The sequence below is a fragment of the Schistocerca americana genome, chromosome 8 (genome assembly GCF_021461395.2).
Source record: "Schistocerca americana isolate TAMUIC-IGC-003095 chromosome 8, iqSchAmer2.1, whole genome shotgun sequence".
NCBI lineage: Eukaryota > Metazoa > Arthropoda > Insecta > Orthoptera > Acrididae > Schistocerca > Schistocerca americana.
The window spans coordinates 66,589,347-66,606,017 of record NC_060126.1 but is presented as its reverse complement, the minus strand read 5'-3'; the positions used below and the strand labels follow the sequence as shown (position 1 = coordinate 66,606,017).

The 16,671-nt window shown below is 38.5% G+C and overlaps 1 protein-coding gene across 2 annotated transcripts in view; it reads left to right on the top strand.

Moving 5' to 3' along the window:
• LOC124544626 (glycogen [starch] synthase) overlaps positions 1 to 11,280 on the top strand; it is a 133,844-nt gene extending 122,564 nt beyond the window's left edge. For both annotated transcript variants that reach the window (XM_047123227.1, XM_047123229.1), the window contains exons 12-13: positions 844 to 1,044; positions 9,291 to 11,280. In XM_047123227.1, the coding sequence (XP_046979183.1) occupies positions 844 to 1,044; positions 9,291 to 9,329 (240 nt within the window). In that variant the 3' untranslated portion in view covers positions 9,330 to 11,280. The remainder of the gene's footprint in view (positions 1 to 843; positions 1,045 to 9,290) is intronic.
• The last annotated feature ends 5,391 nt before the right edge of the window (positions 11,281 to 16,671 follow it).

The window sequence follows — 16,671 nt, the reverse complement described above, 5'->3', positions numbered from 1 at the left end:
GTTTAGTAGATGTCTTGTAGATTTAGCAGATTCAGTAACATTTATTTTTTGAATTAACATTTTTCTCAATTTTTGCAATGCCATTGACATAAAATTCAGAGTGTGACCACCTGACAATAACTTTTATAAAAGTCATTTTGTATAGCTAAAAAACTGTATTGTTTAATATTTTTTCTGACAGAATTGAATGTCAGGGGATTTTCCAACAAGATGCATGTGCGCGCACATGTGCACGCACGCACGCACACACACACACACACACACACACACACACACACACACACACACACACACACAAGATTGTTCTTAAACCAATGCCACAAGCTGCAGCACAGATAGCCTGTATATTAGCAACTTTTTTTTCTGTTACAGTGGTTTTTTTCCCAGTCAGTGACATATCACTGTATTTCTCAGTATCATAACTATTGATCATCTGCCTTCTGCAAATATTACCTAATGAGCGTCATTGTCTACAACTTTTAAAACAGCTGGTATGGACAGATTTGTGATAAGAACATACTGCTTTGTAATATTTGCTGTGCCTATCTTACTGATGATAGTCATCTCAGAGCTGTCAGAAATAAGAAGAGAGTTCTTGGAATTGATGGAACACAAAGCGCACTAGTACTGCTTGTGAGATGTGTATTTGAGTAATGTTACATTTCTACGAAACTGATGCTATTTATCATTTTTACTGTGTGTGAATTACCAGCTCTGCATAATGCACTTAATTTCAATTTGTTGTGAGTAGTATTCACTTTGAGAAGATTTTCACAGACTTTACCATATTCCACCTTTACAGGTGTCACTAAATTACAGCAAGTTATTTTTTTTTTTTATCAGTTCTACAGACAAGCACGGCAGAAGGCCCTACTGAGAACATTCTCAGACATGGCATCTGAGGAAGACGAAGGTGCCTTGGGCAAGTTCAGATACCCTCGCCCTCTTTCCGAACCACCGTCTCCCGCCAGTTCGCGACCGACGACACCTGCGACGTCATTGCCGGGTAGTGACGAAGAGGATGAAGTTGATGAAGAGAAAGAGGTATGTAGTAATGTAGTTGCATATAACTTTAGTAGCAGATTACATCTTTCTCCTTGGAACGTGTCACTGAGGAAGCACACGTGAAGAACTTTTCAGTCGTGTAGTCTGTGATTCTTTGACCATTGTTCGCCCGACAACTTGTCTGTAAGTAAATAAGAAACTGGTTATCATCCATATCAAGTGCGACATTTGTGGTGATAGTATCAACTGAATGACAGAGAATGTATGATCACAAAAGGCTGTCTAACCTAAAATGTGCCACCATTTGCAACAGATAAATCAGTAGTCATCCATATTGTGTGACACTTAAACCTACATCAGAGGGGAAACTTTGCAAGAAGCCTACAATACGGACAACATGAATGACAAATATAAAACATTTTTTGTAACATATATCATTTTCTTTGATAGCTCTGTACTATTAAAAAATGCAGGCAGATATGCAGCACTGATAAGGAACTGATTTGCATAAGTAGTAGCACTCAGATGTCATGTAGGAGGAAATGGGACCTGTATTGTAATATGTAGGGTAATCACAGCCCAGTAACAGAACTTCACTGCAGACTATATTGCAAAGAGCTGAGGAACATCATCAGACAGGCTAAAACAGTTCAATATATGAAGAGAATCGGAAGGTTTTGGAACAAAATTGAAATTGTATGTCAAAGAGGTAACAGGGCAGAATGTTGTTACTCAACATATTACACTTCTGTGGTGAATAACTAACAGTTCCATTGTCACACAGGAGCTGTGCAAAGTATTTAATAAACATTTCATGTCAACAATCAGCAAGTTAATTGAAAATATTACTGGTATAGATAAATCTGCATAACTCCTTAAAGCTGGTGTTCAGAGAAAAACATACCATATGCATCTACAGCAAATGAGCAATGTTGTTGAATCATCATTAAAGAGGAAAGTGTGAAAGGGGTATGAGCGAATTTCATACAGGATTATAAAGATTGATGCACCATATACACTGACCAAGAAAAAAGTGTTTTATTTTCAAAACCCTGTAACTGTCTCCCATTGTGATGGAGCAGTTTGAAATTTGTCTCAAAGGTACCTTCAATTTTCCTCCGTAATAGTGCAAAAGAGTGGTGCACTGTAACTTCACCCTCGGGCTCAGCGATCCTTCAAAGAGCAAGGTTTCTGCATGTGTGAAAAAGAGCCAGGCTCAGTAGTTCATGTGAGGTGGAAGGTGGGTTAATGGTTGTCACATTAGCACTAAATTTTGCCACAATTCTATCCAACATCATTGTGGATGTGTCACATGATGAGTAGGTCATCACAGCCCCACTTACCCACATTTCAATCCTTTGGCACCTCTGCACTGGAGGTCAGAACTGTGATACCCAGTGTTAAAATCAATTGCTTTGCTTATGAGTGGCTGAGGAAATCACATCAAACACATTACTGCTTGGGAAAAATTATATATAAAAACAAAGATTAGGTGACTTACCGAACAAAAGCGCTGGCAGGTCGATAGACACACAAACAAACACAAACATACACACAAAATTCAAGCTTTCGCAACAAACTGTTGCCTCATCAGGAAAGAGGGAAGGAGAGGGGAAGACGAAAGGAAGTGGGTTTTAAGGGAGAGGGTAAGGAGTCATTCCAATCCCGGGAGCGGAAAGACTTACCTTAGGGGGAAAAAAGGACAGGTATACACTCGCACACACGCACATATCCATCCATGTGTGAATGGATATGTGCGTGTGTGCGAGTGTATACCTGTCCTCTTTTCCCCCTAAGGTAAGTCTTTCCGCTCCCGGGATTGGAATGACTCCTTACCCTCTCCCTTAAAACCCACTTCCTTTCGTCTTCCCCTCTCCTTCCCTCTTTCCTGATGAGGCAACAGTTTGTTGCGAAAGCTTGAATGTTGTGTGTATGTTTGTGTTTGTTTGTGTGTCTATCGACCTGCCAGCGCTTTTGTTCGGTAAGTCACCTCATCTTTGTTTTTATATATAATTTTTCCCTAGTGGAATGTTTCCTTCCATTATATTGATATCATTACTGCTTGGGATTGATATGGAAAGCCCTGAGGAGGAGCATGAATGGATTAGTGAAACCACCACTTGAATTGGGGGCACTGATTCCCCACATGTTTTGTGGTCAAAAATTACAGTTTGCTGTGCGATGTCCTGCAAAATGATGGTCACGTCCTGCAGAAAGTGTCATCACTTCTGTCTCTAAGCTGGTCATAAGTTGTGTTCCAAAAACGAACAGCATAGAGACAGAAGTGATGCTGCAGGACCTGACCATCATTTTGCAGGACAATGCTCAAGCACGTACAGTGCAATCTGTTACTGATTTGTTTGACTGATGGAGCTGCTAAGTGCTATATCACCTACTGCACTCCCCTGACTTAAGCCCTTGTGAGTTCAATTCGATTTCTAAACTGAAGGAAACACTTCATGGCATTTGCTTCAGAACTGCTACAAATTCATCAAGCAGTAGACTGCACCGCTCTGTCAACACAACTAGCACTGCTAAGAGTATCCTACGACTTCCACATCAGTGGCAGTGAGTTATACAAAATGCTGGTGACTACTCTGAAGTTCAGTAAAACTGTGAAACACGTATCTATTTTGTATGAGCTGTAAATAAGTAGTTGCCACTATTAAAGTTCCAACCCTTGTAGTTTCACTTGATTAGTCTCAATGCCTGGGTTTCAGGCAGGATCCCCATTTTGAGTGTCTATGCAGTGCTGTTAAGAGTTCGTGGGGAATACCAAGTAGCCTGAGGTGCAAATTGGGAATTTGTATTGAAGAGGGAGGTATGCTAGAGTAGACATGTAGCTGTACAAAGCCACTGTGCCAGGATGGCATAGTTGTCTTCATATATATAATGTAAGCCTGTTATTATTTTTAGCACAACTGAAAATATAAACAAATACTTAATGCCTTTTGTTACATTCTAAAATGTTAATTACATCCGGAGGAATTTGTAACGTCGACACTTGAGTAACTCCGCAGCAATTCAATCGTGTTTATCGGAGAGAACCAAATTAGTTAGGGATACAAAAAGAACAGTGATGTGACATAGGTACAGAAGCAACATGAACAGCACATTACGTCCACATGCTAACGTTTTTATTAGTCTTTTTCTCTGACTAATACTGTCTTCAGAGGCAGAAGCAGTGGCAGTTGCTATTCCCAACGAGAGTCCCACGAATTCACATCACTCAGTGCTCGGTGTTGGGACTGCTAAAATGACTTGGAGTTTCGTGGCAGTATCTTAGTTCTAAATCCTCAGCAGTTTAGTGGCTTCTGTTCAGACTGCTGCAAATACATACATATTCGGAGCAAGTGTCATATCTGAAGGCAAACAACCAGTCATACATGACATTTAATTTGTAAGTGGCCATCCTCACCTGGCTGGCATATATTTCCCCCTCATGCTCATAAGATCAATGGTCAGTGCCTAGGGACATCAGTTCCTTAAAGCAGTATCATGAAATTAGATAGAGAGAGAGAGAGAGAGAGAGGGCAGGGGAGGGGGGGGGGGGGGGGGAGAGTGAGTGATGAGAGGTGAGAGACCTGCAGACCTACCTTTAAAGATTGGATTATCTCCAAGCACTTGTTAAGTACAAAACACTTGCCGCGTATAAAAAGCACGACTGGACGCTGAATGCATTGTGTGTGTGTGTGTGTGTGTGTGTGTGTGTGTGTGTGTTTTCTATTCATGAGGTTCTTGGTTTTATTTTCACTAGTTGCATTTTTCTTTTACTTCTGTTTACAAATTCAAATGTAAATGGTAATTAACAAATATTGAATTGTAACTTTTATTAAAAATAAAATATTTTAATTTTTCATTAGTAATTGCATGTAAATGCCACAAATACTTTTAAAATGGCTAACATTTGCAATTACAGTAAAAACCCATTTTTAACCAAAAAAGGTGCAACATTGTTATGAATGTGATTCGTGAAAGCCCATTACAGAGAAGGCCATCTTCAAAAGAGAGTTTATTTGTATAAATGACTGTGAAATTAAGCTGTTCTAATACAATGAAATGAACAGAAGGAAGGTTGCAATTACAGTCACTACCAACGGATCACGATTATCATTGAGTCAGTGACTTGGCATACTTGTCCACCCTTTCAAATGCTGTGAATCTGTAATACAGGTGGTCGTGACACACCACGTTGACAATGAAAATCTTGCTTACTGTGCTAACAATTACATGAGCAAGAACTTTGCATATAATCTGTGTTTTCTGCTTTGTTCCAAGGCTGACTTTGAACAGGAATATAATGGATGTCTTGCTGAAATCTGTATGAAAATCAGTTTTAAAGTTCATGATAGTATCAAAGAAAACTGAAAATGTGGGAAATGTAACGTAAAATTGTTAATGGTGGGGAAGGATTGTATTGAGAGAATTGAACTTCTGTTGGGACCAACAAAAAACAACATAAAAAGTTGGAAAATGTAAAATGCATCAACATAAAAACATGGTTCTACTGTAAATTGATGTTCTAATTAGCTGCATATCATCTGAATATTTAGAGCCACTTTACATGTTACTTCGGTAATAAAAAATGCTCATGTGCCTGCATTTATTTAGATAAAAGATGAAATAGTTTTACACACTTACTTGTGTTTCTGTGGATGAGGATAAATTTTGTAGTAGTCCTTATGGTTATCCAAGGCACTGTGTATGGTGTTGAAATGCAAACAGCACACACATTGTAAATAAATCACTTGGAACACTTCATAATACTCTTCATGTGATTTAGAGCATCACACATGTTTAACGCTCAATGTTTCTATTTAGAATGCAAGAGTATCCATTAAAGAAAGATGTAAGGATATTTCTTTCCTGTTGAGTGCAGATGTAATCTACGCAGAGATGATGTGTGGGCAAATTTATTATTAGAGGAGTATAGGACAAGGGGTGTGTGTGTGTGTGTGTGTGTGTGTGTGTGTGTGTGTGTTTGTTTGTTTGTCATGTAGAAGAAGGTGTAATTGGATGAATGACAAACACTCACTTCGCTTAACGAAGGTTTATTCAGCACTTGCACACACAAGAGCGCGGAGTGAACTGCTTCTGGCCAGAACACGTACGGTATACATACAGTTATAGAAAATTCCAGGAAAATGATTCTTGACATTTGTGGATACTTCTAGAATGTACTCAAACCAAATATAGAAATTAATATTTTACAATTAAGGTGAGTTTTGAATTCACGACCCTCCATGAAACAGTCTAATATCATAATCACTACACCGTGGTTACTGTGCTACTCAGCTTCTTCTGTGACATTGCTCCCTCCCAGAGAGAACAGTGTCTTGGTGTTACGTCGTCCTAGTCTGGGAACGAGTCATCGGTCCTGCATACCCTGACCCCCGATGACTGATGTTTATACCCTGGCAGTGATCTTCTTAGAACTTCCTTTGCCGCTACGCTCTTCATCACCTTTCCACTTGTTGCCTGTTGCTGGAGCTTCAAATTTACCTTGGGTTGCAGGATCCTTATAGGGCTTCATTCGAAGGATGTGGACCGTATCTCTGATCTTTCATTGTCTTGTGTCGAGGTCGAAATCTTAAACTTTGTAAGTATCATCAGACAAGTGTTTTACAACCTTATAAGGTCCAAAACAGTGCCTGAGGAGCTTCTCAGAGAGACCAACCTTGCAAACAGGAGTGAGGATCCAGACGAGATCACCAGGCTGGTAAACAATGGGGCAGTGGCTTGCATCATACCTTCGGTGATCGTTTTCTTGAGCCTGCAGCGTGTGGAGTCGAGCTCACTGCCAATCCTCAGCTCTCATTAACACCTGGTCAATGTAGTCATCATCCACATCATCAGGATGTAACTGAAACATAGTGTTCATCCTCGTCATTGGCTCACGCCCATGCACCAGGAAAAATGGCATAAATCGTGGTGTCTAGTTTGGCGATGTTGTAGGCAAACATTACGAAAGGTAGCATCTCATCCCAGTTGCTCTGCTCAACATTGAAGAAGATTGATAGCATGTCAACCAAGGTCTTATTAAAGCATTCAGTAAGTCCGTTAGTTTGCAGATGGCAGGCAGTCATCATGTAATGAGCAATGTTGCACAGTCAGTTTTTCTATCACAAGATTAGATTGAAAAACTTTCCCTCAATCTGTAATTAACGACCTTAGGGCACAATGTTTTAATACAATGTCTTCCACGCTGAATTTGGCTACCTCAAATGCTTTTGCTGTTTTCACGGCTTTTATAATGGCATAGCATGTCAGATAATCAGTGCAAACAATAATCCATTTATTGCTATTAGCAGGAGGTCAATCCCAACATGCTGGAAAGGTGTTTCGGCTGGTGGAATTGGAATGAGTCAGCCAGGTGGTTTCTGAGGGACTGCCTTTCTCCTCTGGCACTCTCAACAGTGCGACATATAGTGATGGACAATCCTAAATAAACCTAGCCAGAGAAACCTCTTGCAGATGCTATCGTATGTCTTAATAAATCCTAAATGTCTGGCCTCGGGTGTGTCATGGAATTCCTGTAGAACATCTAAGTGCATGTGTTTAGGAATCACTGGTAGCCACCTCTTTCCAAATGGATCAAAGTTTTACTTGCGAAGTAATCCATTATCTATCTTAACACATCCTCTGACTGATTTAAGGCAAGCATAATTTGAGATATTTTGGTGTCCTCCTTCTGCTCAGCAGAGAGATCCTGGAGTGCAGCGAGACAGTCACTATCTTCATCAAAGTCTTGATGGTCTTGCACAGGGTTCCTTGAGAGACAGTTGGCATCTTGATGTTTTCTTCCACTTTTGTACATTATAGTAACGTCATGCTCTTGAAGATGTAGTGCCCACTTGGCGAGTCATCCTGTTGGATCCTTAAGATCTATCAACCAACAAAGTCTTGATATACTGGAACCATTTTATGAAGTCGTCTGCTGTCGAAACCTCCTTCAGGAGTAGGGCTTGATACATGTCCTCAGCAACACACTTCATGAGATGTGCAACATTATGTTCCTCCTTCATTCTAGGGTCCACTATTTTACACAGCTCCAAGACGTCTTGAATGTAGGATACTGTAGTTTTTCCTGGGTGCTGTGCCCTGCACTTTAATTTATCTTCAGCCTTGTACTTCTGTCGTCGTGTGTCGCCAAAATACTTGCAGCTCTGCCTGGAATACTTCCCACCTTGTCAACTTCTCCTCGTTGTTCTCATACCATTGCTTGGCAGTGCCCTCCAAGTAGAAAAATACATTAGCCAAACATACGGTGTCATCCCATTTGTTAAAATTGGCTGTACGCTCATATACCTTCAGCTACCATCGTCACCAGAGAGAGGATGTCTCATGTGGTGGCACACGGTTGCTGTCATTGTAACGTCCTCTTCTTCTTCTGTCTCTGATAGATTCGAATCTGTTGAATATGGCTTGAACCTGGGTTTCTCGCCACGTAAACAGCGGCTCTGTCATGACCTGATAGGAGCCACTGTGTTTTATAGAAGTTATAGAGCTTTGTGATGTCGTAGGCAAAGATTCGCATCAGTTGTCTCAAATTTACACTGAAAAGGAGCAGTAGTGTTTTGATTATTTGTACCTCCTAATTTTTAAAACTAAATACCCTGAGTTTTTGGTTTTTAAAGTTTGTTAGGTATGTTTGTATCATTTCCAGGTCAAAGGTAATGGATTCAGGGACAGAACTGCACTTGACTATGGCAGGAACAGTAGTGTACACTCTCTTTCAGGGTTCAAAATGTGTAGTTTTGAAGTATTACAGTGAGAGAGAATTAACAGTGGCCATAATTCATACTCACACCAGCTATGCAACCAAATTTGACCTGCAGTCAGGAGAAAATGATGACTACTTCTGACTGGAGGTGTTCCATTGCAACATGACAATGTTCATTCCCACACTGCCTGTTCAACCATAGTAACTATACAGAGTATGAAATTTTAACATCTTAAACAACTTTCTTATTCGCCAGACTGCACCCCAAGTGATTTTTATATATTCAGACATCTCAAAAAAGCACTGAGAACAAGCATTTCAGAAACTATAAAGATGAAAACTGTAGTGCACTAGTGGACACATCCACAAACAAAAATTCTTCTCAAGAGGTATGCACACACTTCCAAAAAATTTATAAGAACTCTTGTCAATGGAGTATGAGGAGTTGATTGACATAAAGTTTTTTAATTCAGTCTCAAACTCCACCACATTATCAACATGACATTTAATGTGCTCTGGCAAGTAACACTGTATCTCATGTAAGTATTGTTTCTCTTCACAGCTTCAAGAACTCAATGCTGTAAACCATGTTAGCAGATGAAGAACAAAGAAGTCGCTGCATGCAAAGAAGAGAATAACAAATCATTTGTCGTGTGTTCTGTTGATAGAATCTTAAATGTTTAAACTAGGTGATTAAAAATCAAAATGTAATACTTTTACTTTGCGATAGGTAGGGCTAATTCTATTTTCTTATTGTACCAGATCTTTTAGACAGATTTTTCAGTGAATATATTTTTGTAACTGTGTGTCTTATTCTTATTAATCTGCTCAGTACTATCCAGTGTAATTTATTGCTATGTAGTATTGACTTCTTCTCTTTTATAGAGAGTGTTTAGCAACAACGGTAAAAGGAACTGTGCTGCAGTCTCTGGAATATGGCAGTGATGGTTCCAAATTACTCTTAAAATTTTCAATATTTGTAATTATGGTACTCAATTTTGGAGGATTCCAAATAACAGCAAAATTCTTTTTGTTCCTTTGTTTAAAGTAATACACATTGTCTTGGCAATTTCAGATATTTTACTTTATTGCATGTTGATCAATTTCAGTAAGCTTTTAGTGCTGTTACACTAAAATGGTAAAAGGAGATCTAAATTTCAACAGTGATATTAGTGTTATTTCAAACTGCTGTATATGCATTCTCCTTGTAATTAGTGTAATGTAGCTCTGCTTCATATATCACTTTAGACTTGTGTGCTAAATCCGTTTTAAAGGCAGATGATATGTTCAGTTCTTTCAACATGTTGTGGATCACACTTAGTCAGGGTATTGTGTTCAGTTTAATACACATAAACGTTAACTACATTACTGGCAAAAATGTGTGTGTTTTTGTTACTGCCATATTGTGCCAAAAGAGGTTATTAGTGTATGGAAGATTTGAATACACTATGTTGATGGATGCTTAATGGTTACATGTTGTAATTTAAACTATAAAAATGGAATATGGATGTCAATGTTGAAGATATTTAAGTACATATCATTTGTAAGTGTGCATGTATCTTGAAGGAAATAGTGCAGAATTCATTTGCTTGTGTGAAGTTTAAGTGAGTACTTCTTAATGTTAGGGAGCAAAAGTACAATATTAACTGTTTTACTGTGATGGTCTGTTGTTAAATTTTATTTTTAATGTTCAGACTTCTTAGCAGCTAAGAAAATCTCCCATTTTATCTTGTTTTTATTAGCAAAATATATTTACTTTTTACCATTTAAGATTGTAGTTTTCTTGTCAACTGGGAGGTTTGAGAAAAAGAAAATATTCCTACACAATAATAGGATTATCTACAGTATTATGAGAAAGATAGATTGCTTCTTCAGAAAAGATGCACACCTTCACATAAGCGTGCACACACACACATGCACATTTGTCCAACTGCTATCTTTGTGTGCTGTGACAGTTTGGCTGGAGACAGTGGTCATATGTGCATGTTTGAATGAATGTGTGTTTGTTTTCTGAAGAACATGATGGGTGAAGGCTCAATGTGTAGCAGTCTTTTCACTGTGCCTCTCTGCAAATCATCTTAATGTTGAGTAGCAATCTATTCTTTTCATAATATTGTTGATATTACAACCTGGACTTCCAATTGTTCAATATTAGAATACCTTTTGTAAAGTTAAACATTTGGTAGATCCTGGAAAATGTAATTCTCATAAAGCCTTAGTGTGTGCTGAGAAATAAGTTGTATTTTATACTGCTGGTTTGGTGTTTAAAGTGTAATTGTAACATGACAACTGTTAAAAGATCTGAAAATTTAATTTTTGGGCATCTTCATGTTTTATCTATCCAGAGTTTATTCAAAGTTATCGTGAATCACATTTTTGTGTATTTAAAAGAAACTTGATATACATATTTACAAGAAAGTTGTGGCACATTTTCATTCATCATTGTATTTAGCTCATACAGTACAGATGTCCTCACATGCATGAAATATTTGCTTGTTTTTCAGGCTATTGTGTGTAATCAGAATGTATTAAAGATTCAACTGATCGCAGTACACATTCTTGTAGAATACTAGTCCCTCTTATATGCTATCATATCATCAGTGATCCTTCTTGTAGGGTTTCAATTACATTGTGGGAATATATCATTATCCCATTCCAGAAACTATGTTGGAAATGCTATTTTTGTCTTGTTGGTTTGTTCAGTCTAAGTATGGTATATGTTTTCTTTGAATACATTGGACAAAGTAAGGTCACTTAGGGATGTCAGCAAAAATTAAAGATAGTGGTCAGGGAACCATTATTGCAAAAGTTGTATCAGTGTTCAAACTAACTTGCAGTGTATTTACCACTGCAATTAGAACATGACATACTGTGTTACCAACCTTTACATTAAGTGCCACAGTAAGTCTGCTGAATGGGATCAAAAACATTGTGAGGCAGTCATGATAAATCAGTACAATTGTTAATTATTCTCCATATACAAATACATGACAGAACAAAGCAGATTAAGATATTGGCTTATATTTAGGTGAGATCAAAATTCTATTACACAGCAACATTGCAATCTTTAAGGCTACTTTTAAAATAATAACTAATGTTCTCTTACCTCCATATAACAGATATTGACTGCATAATTCCAACTGTGGGACCAAAAAAGAAATGAGAAAATGTGTTATACCATTCCCAGGGCATTTTCAATATTTCAGGCAAATCTTCTATAAACTAGTCATATTTACAGATACACGAACAAAATGGATTTGTATGGAGTTATCAACCAAGTGTAGGAAATATACCTAAGTCTCTCAGAATTTTATAATGAAATTCAACAGCATGTTGTACTACTCTGTATGTTTGCACACTGAACTGCATTGCAATGCTCTGCAACTTTGGCTTTGCCCATTTAGTCTGCCAGTTTAAGGCTGTTCGGTGTCCACCTATTGCAGACACAATTTCCATGCTTTTGCTACTCTTTTTTCCATGTCTTTGTCATTGAACAAGGAGATGTTTAAGGTCCACTGATTTTTAAAATGATGTGTTGGCTGTTTGGTCAGATCAGTGCAGGCAAGTACACTACAATGGACTCTAAAATACAATGTATGTGTGTGTGTGTGTGTGTGTGTGTGTGTGTGTGTGTGTGTGTGTGTGTTTTAAATGTCTGATCTTTTTGATTTATAATACAATTAAAACCACCATCAACTACGATGTTAGTTTCTTAACAAGTAAATAAGCTTTCTTTAAAAAGTGGGGCTTCGTCTGTTCTATGGAAGTTGCCTGATGGCGCATAAACATTAATAAAGGTTACATCCAGAATATTTATGGATATTGCCATGTCTGATTCAGTTATTCAGTTTCCTTTAATGATACCCCCTCTCGTATTAAGAAAACTGTTCCTATGTTTGCTTCAGAACACATTTAGAAATTCTACATATCCAGAAATCTTAAGCTTAGTAGTCAGTACTTCTTGCAATAAAGCAATGTGTGCTCCAGATTCATACAGGAGGCCTTTAAATGCAGCAAATTTCAAGTGTGATCTACTTTTATTTATATTTGTAGTAGTTACAGAATACGGTTACATCATATGACCAGTTGTTAAGAGTTATTTATAAGAGAGACCTAAGAATTAGGCGCTAATAAAAGTTATTCCATTCCACATTGGTGTGGTGGTACAGCAACCTTGTGTTGCTACTGGTTAAAAAAACAGTCGTAGGTTGCATAACATTCTGTGTTTACTGAAGAATGATGCATTTAACCTGGATAGAGCTTCATCAGGGTATGTTAAAAGATAATAAATTATCTGCCAAAAAGATACGTCAAATATGCATGCACTATATGAATTCAGACGGGCCTCCGGTGCCATTCTAGTGTATGGCTGTGTTTACGGTTTGCATGTGAGGAACTGGCTCCGAGATGTACTAAAAGGCATTTTCATTCAGTATCATACCTTTGCTGACAGATACTTTTTGGCAGAAAATTTCTTATTTTTTAACATAACTTGATGATGCCCCAGCCAGGCAAAACATGTCATTCTTGAGTTAATAAAGAACATTATGCAGCCAATAACTTTTTTAAATAATTAGGCACTTACTCAGGGAAACAAAGTATTACAGTAAAGAAATTACAAGGAAATGTTTTATCAATGCTACGTAAGAGGGGCATCACTGAAACCTTTGTGATGATCATTTTCAGATACTTCTGACCATTTCATAGCTTATATTCTTAGATTGTGTCAGTTTTCCCCGTTTTTCATTTCCCTTGATTTCAAGGTAGAGAAAGGCTGGTGCAAAGAAAGCACATGGCAAATAAGACCTTTACCAGCAGCAACAACACAGTGTATTTTGCTGTCATGGAGAGCACATGAAATGCACCAGATGAGGATTGAACACGTGACCTTAAGACTGAGACACTACCTACTGCACTGCTGAGCTACAGAGGCACATGTGACAGATAATGTCCGGAAAATCAGGAAGAGCACTGTCTTAAGTAAGGAAACATTCAAGATATCATTGGCATCAGTGGGAGGTTCAAGTCAACTTGGATCCCATCTGCCCAATAAGATCCAGGCTGTGTTGTCTTCAGAGGAGTCAACAGCCTTTCTGAGTGACTGAATAAGAGGACCACTCTTTGCATTCTTGCATCAAGTACATTGAGGCTGTTCTTGTGTTTACGGTGAGATCAGGGTCTGAAAGCTGACCTTGAAGATGTTATTCCTCATAACAAACCAGCAGAAGGCCCTCTGCATGCTGGCAGCTACAGGGGGTGGCACAGGAAGGATCTGCACCAGGTAACTAAATTTGCTGGCAACTGTAAGTTTGAAATGTTAAACTTTTTGTAGTATATGTCCCTATGTCACGGTGGCCATGAAGACGTGCTGTTGAAGTGCTCCTTGCTTTTGATGGTGTTTTGGTGGTATTTTCTTTGAATTTTGTAATGAAAGTGATATCAGTGATTGCTGTCCTGAGGTACTGTTCTGTGCATAAAAATTGTGATTGTAACTGTGCAAAATAAGGCATAGGAAGATTTTTCCTCACTGTATGCTGCTAATCTGTCTTGACTGCTAATAAGTTAATGAATACCCCTCTCAATTAGTGTCTTTCTGAACCTAAATTGGGAAAACACGTTTTACTATTTCCTGTACTGCTTGGAAAAGTGTTTTATGTGTAGATAATGAGACTGAATTGAGCAGAAATTGATGTTAAAAACTATATATGCCAACGTATTTTAGTTTTGGTGGGATAGACTGGTCTGCCATTGGTTGCTTACGTAGTGACGTCATTTTGACGGTAACAGTTCTGACAGGTCATCTCACCACTTGTTGGTGATTTGCTGTGCACTCTTCTATGTCATTATGGAGGGAAGTCCCATGATTGGTGGTTCCCCTTCTGCTATCCTATTCGCTGAAAGAGGACTCACTTCATTTCGGCGGGAAATTCTGTATTGGTTGGTTTCTAGTGTGAAAGTCGATTTGTTGAAATCATAACGACGTCATCTTGGCTTAAATATTTTATTGATTGACCAAACTGACATGGTAGGAGAGTATTTTATTTGAAGACGTGCTGATAACAACTTGAAACATGCGACGTTATTGGACACAAGGAAATTTAAACGGGAGAAACTGCGCTAGGGGCGCGTATTGAACGTGCGCAGATCTACGGGACAGTGGATGTAAAGAGGCACCAATGGAGTGGCTCTCTACTGAAGGCACATGGACAAGATGTAAAAAAGCAAGGTACATCACCATGTACATCGAAAAACAGTGAAGAAGCACATGGAAACAAAATGGCAACTTTTGATACACCGAATGTGCATCAAATGCCGAGAAAATTACCCCAGTAGAAGAAATACTTGAAGATATTGTGGCCGAATTGAAAAGCAAGGTGGTTTCTAACAATGTTTCCCAGCTCATGAGAAATAGAACCTGGACATTAGTATTGACACAATCGAGACTAGAAGGAGAGATCGACATATTGAATACAGAAAACACCCAACTTCGACAAGTAGAAGTGCTCACTGCAACCAGAGCACTACAGGACTCGCAGTCCAGCGAGGCCCTCCAAAAGGCAAGGCTCAAAGGCCAAATAGACATGTTAAAAGAGGAGAATGACAGGCTGAGACAACAAGTGGATGAGCTGCTGTGTGAAACTGTACCAGACGCAAAACAAAAAATACAAAATTTAGAAGATGATCTGCGAAAAGCACGAGAGGAAAACAGCCACCTTCAGGGCGTTGGAATAAAAACGATACAGACTTTCGCATCTGTAATTGCAGTAGGTAGCCCAAAACAATGTAAAATGGATGCAAAGATGGAAAAAGCCAAGGAAAAGCAGGCAACAACACAATTTTTTAGACCTACAATGAATCAAAACACTGAAGATGTTCGGGACGCATTGACAAGAGAAATAGATCCTCAACAAGAAAAATTGAAGATCATGGCCATAAGAACCACACCAACAGTCATGATAGTGGAAACAGCATCTGAAGAAGACTGTAAAAAGTTACAGGCAAGGGCAGAAACAATACAACACGTTAGGTGTGAAGAAACCAAAAAACGTCGATGATTACTTATAACTCATGGGGGTCCCAACTACAGTTACGGAGAGTGAATTTCTCTTACAGCTTTATAGACTAAATATGGAAGGAAATATTAGCGAAGAAGAATTTTCTGAGGGGGCGAAGATCAAATTCAAAGCAGGGCAGAAGGGGAGGAGCCCAATTAGCATAGTGTTGGAAGTTACACCAAAGATAAGAACAATTCTTTTGAATCAAGAATGAGTTTTTATAAATTTCCTGGCACTGTATATTGAGGACTATGATGCAGTAAGTAAATGTTTTAAATGTTGTGGGTTAGGCCACACAACTAAGTACTGTGATGATGAACAAATAACCTGCGCCAAGTGTGGGGAGAAGGGACATAAAAAAGTTCATTGCTTGTCAAGGAAACCACCAATAGGATGCATCCCATGTAAAAGAAGAAACAAATTTTGTAACAAAGGAGGAAGCTCAGACTGCCCAACATACAAGATGCTGCACGACAGGCTGATCGCTAAACTTCAATATGAATAGAGAAGAAAATGTAAATAAACTGAGGATACTACAGTTAAATATGAAGAATAGCATCATGGTGAGCAATGAGCTTTCTAAGGCAATGGAGGAGACATGAATTGATATAGCATGTTTGCAGAACCCTATTCAAGAAACGGCAAACTGACATGTATCCCAAGTAATAGTAGAGTGATAACAGGAGATACACCACCAATAGCAGCATTGGTAGGAAAACCAGCAGATATAACTATTACTAAAATTACTCAGTTAAGTAATACTCATGCAACAAAAGTAGAACTGAAAAGAGGAAATGATATGTGGATAATAGCATCCTTGTACGCCCAATACTCCCATGACGTAGAACCATATGCGGATTGGATTAAGATGGTGGCAGAATATGCAAG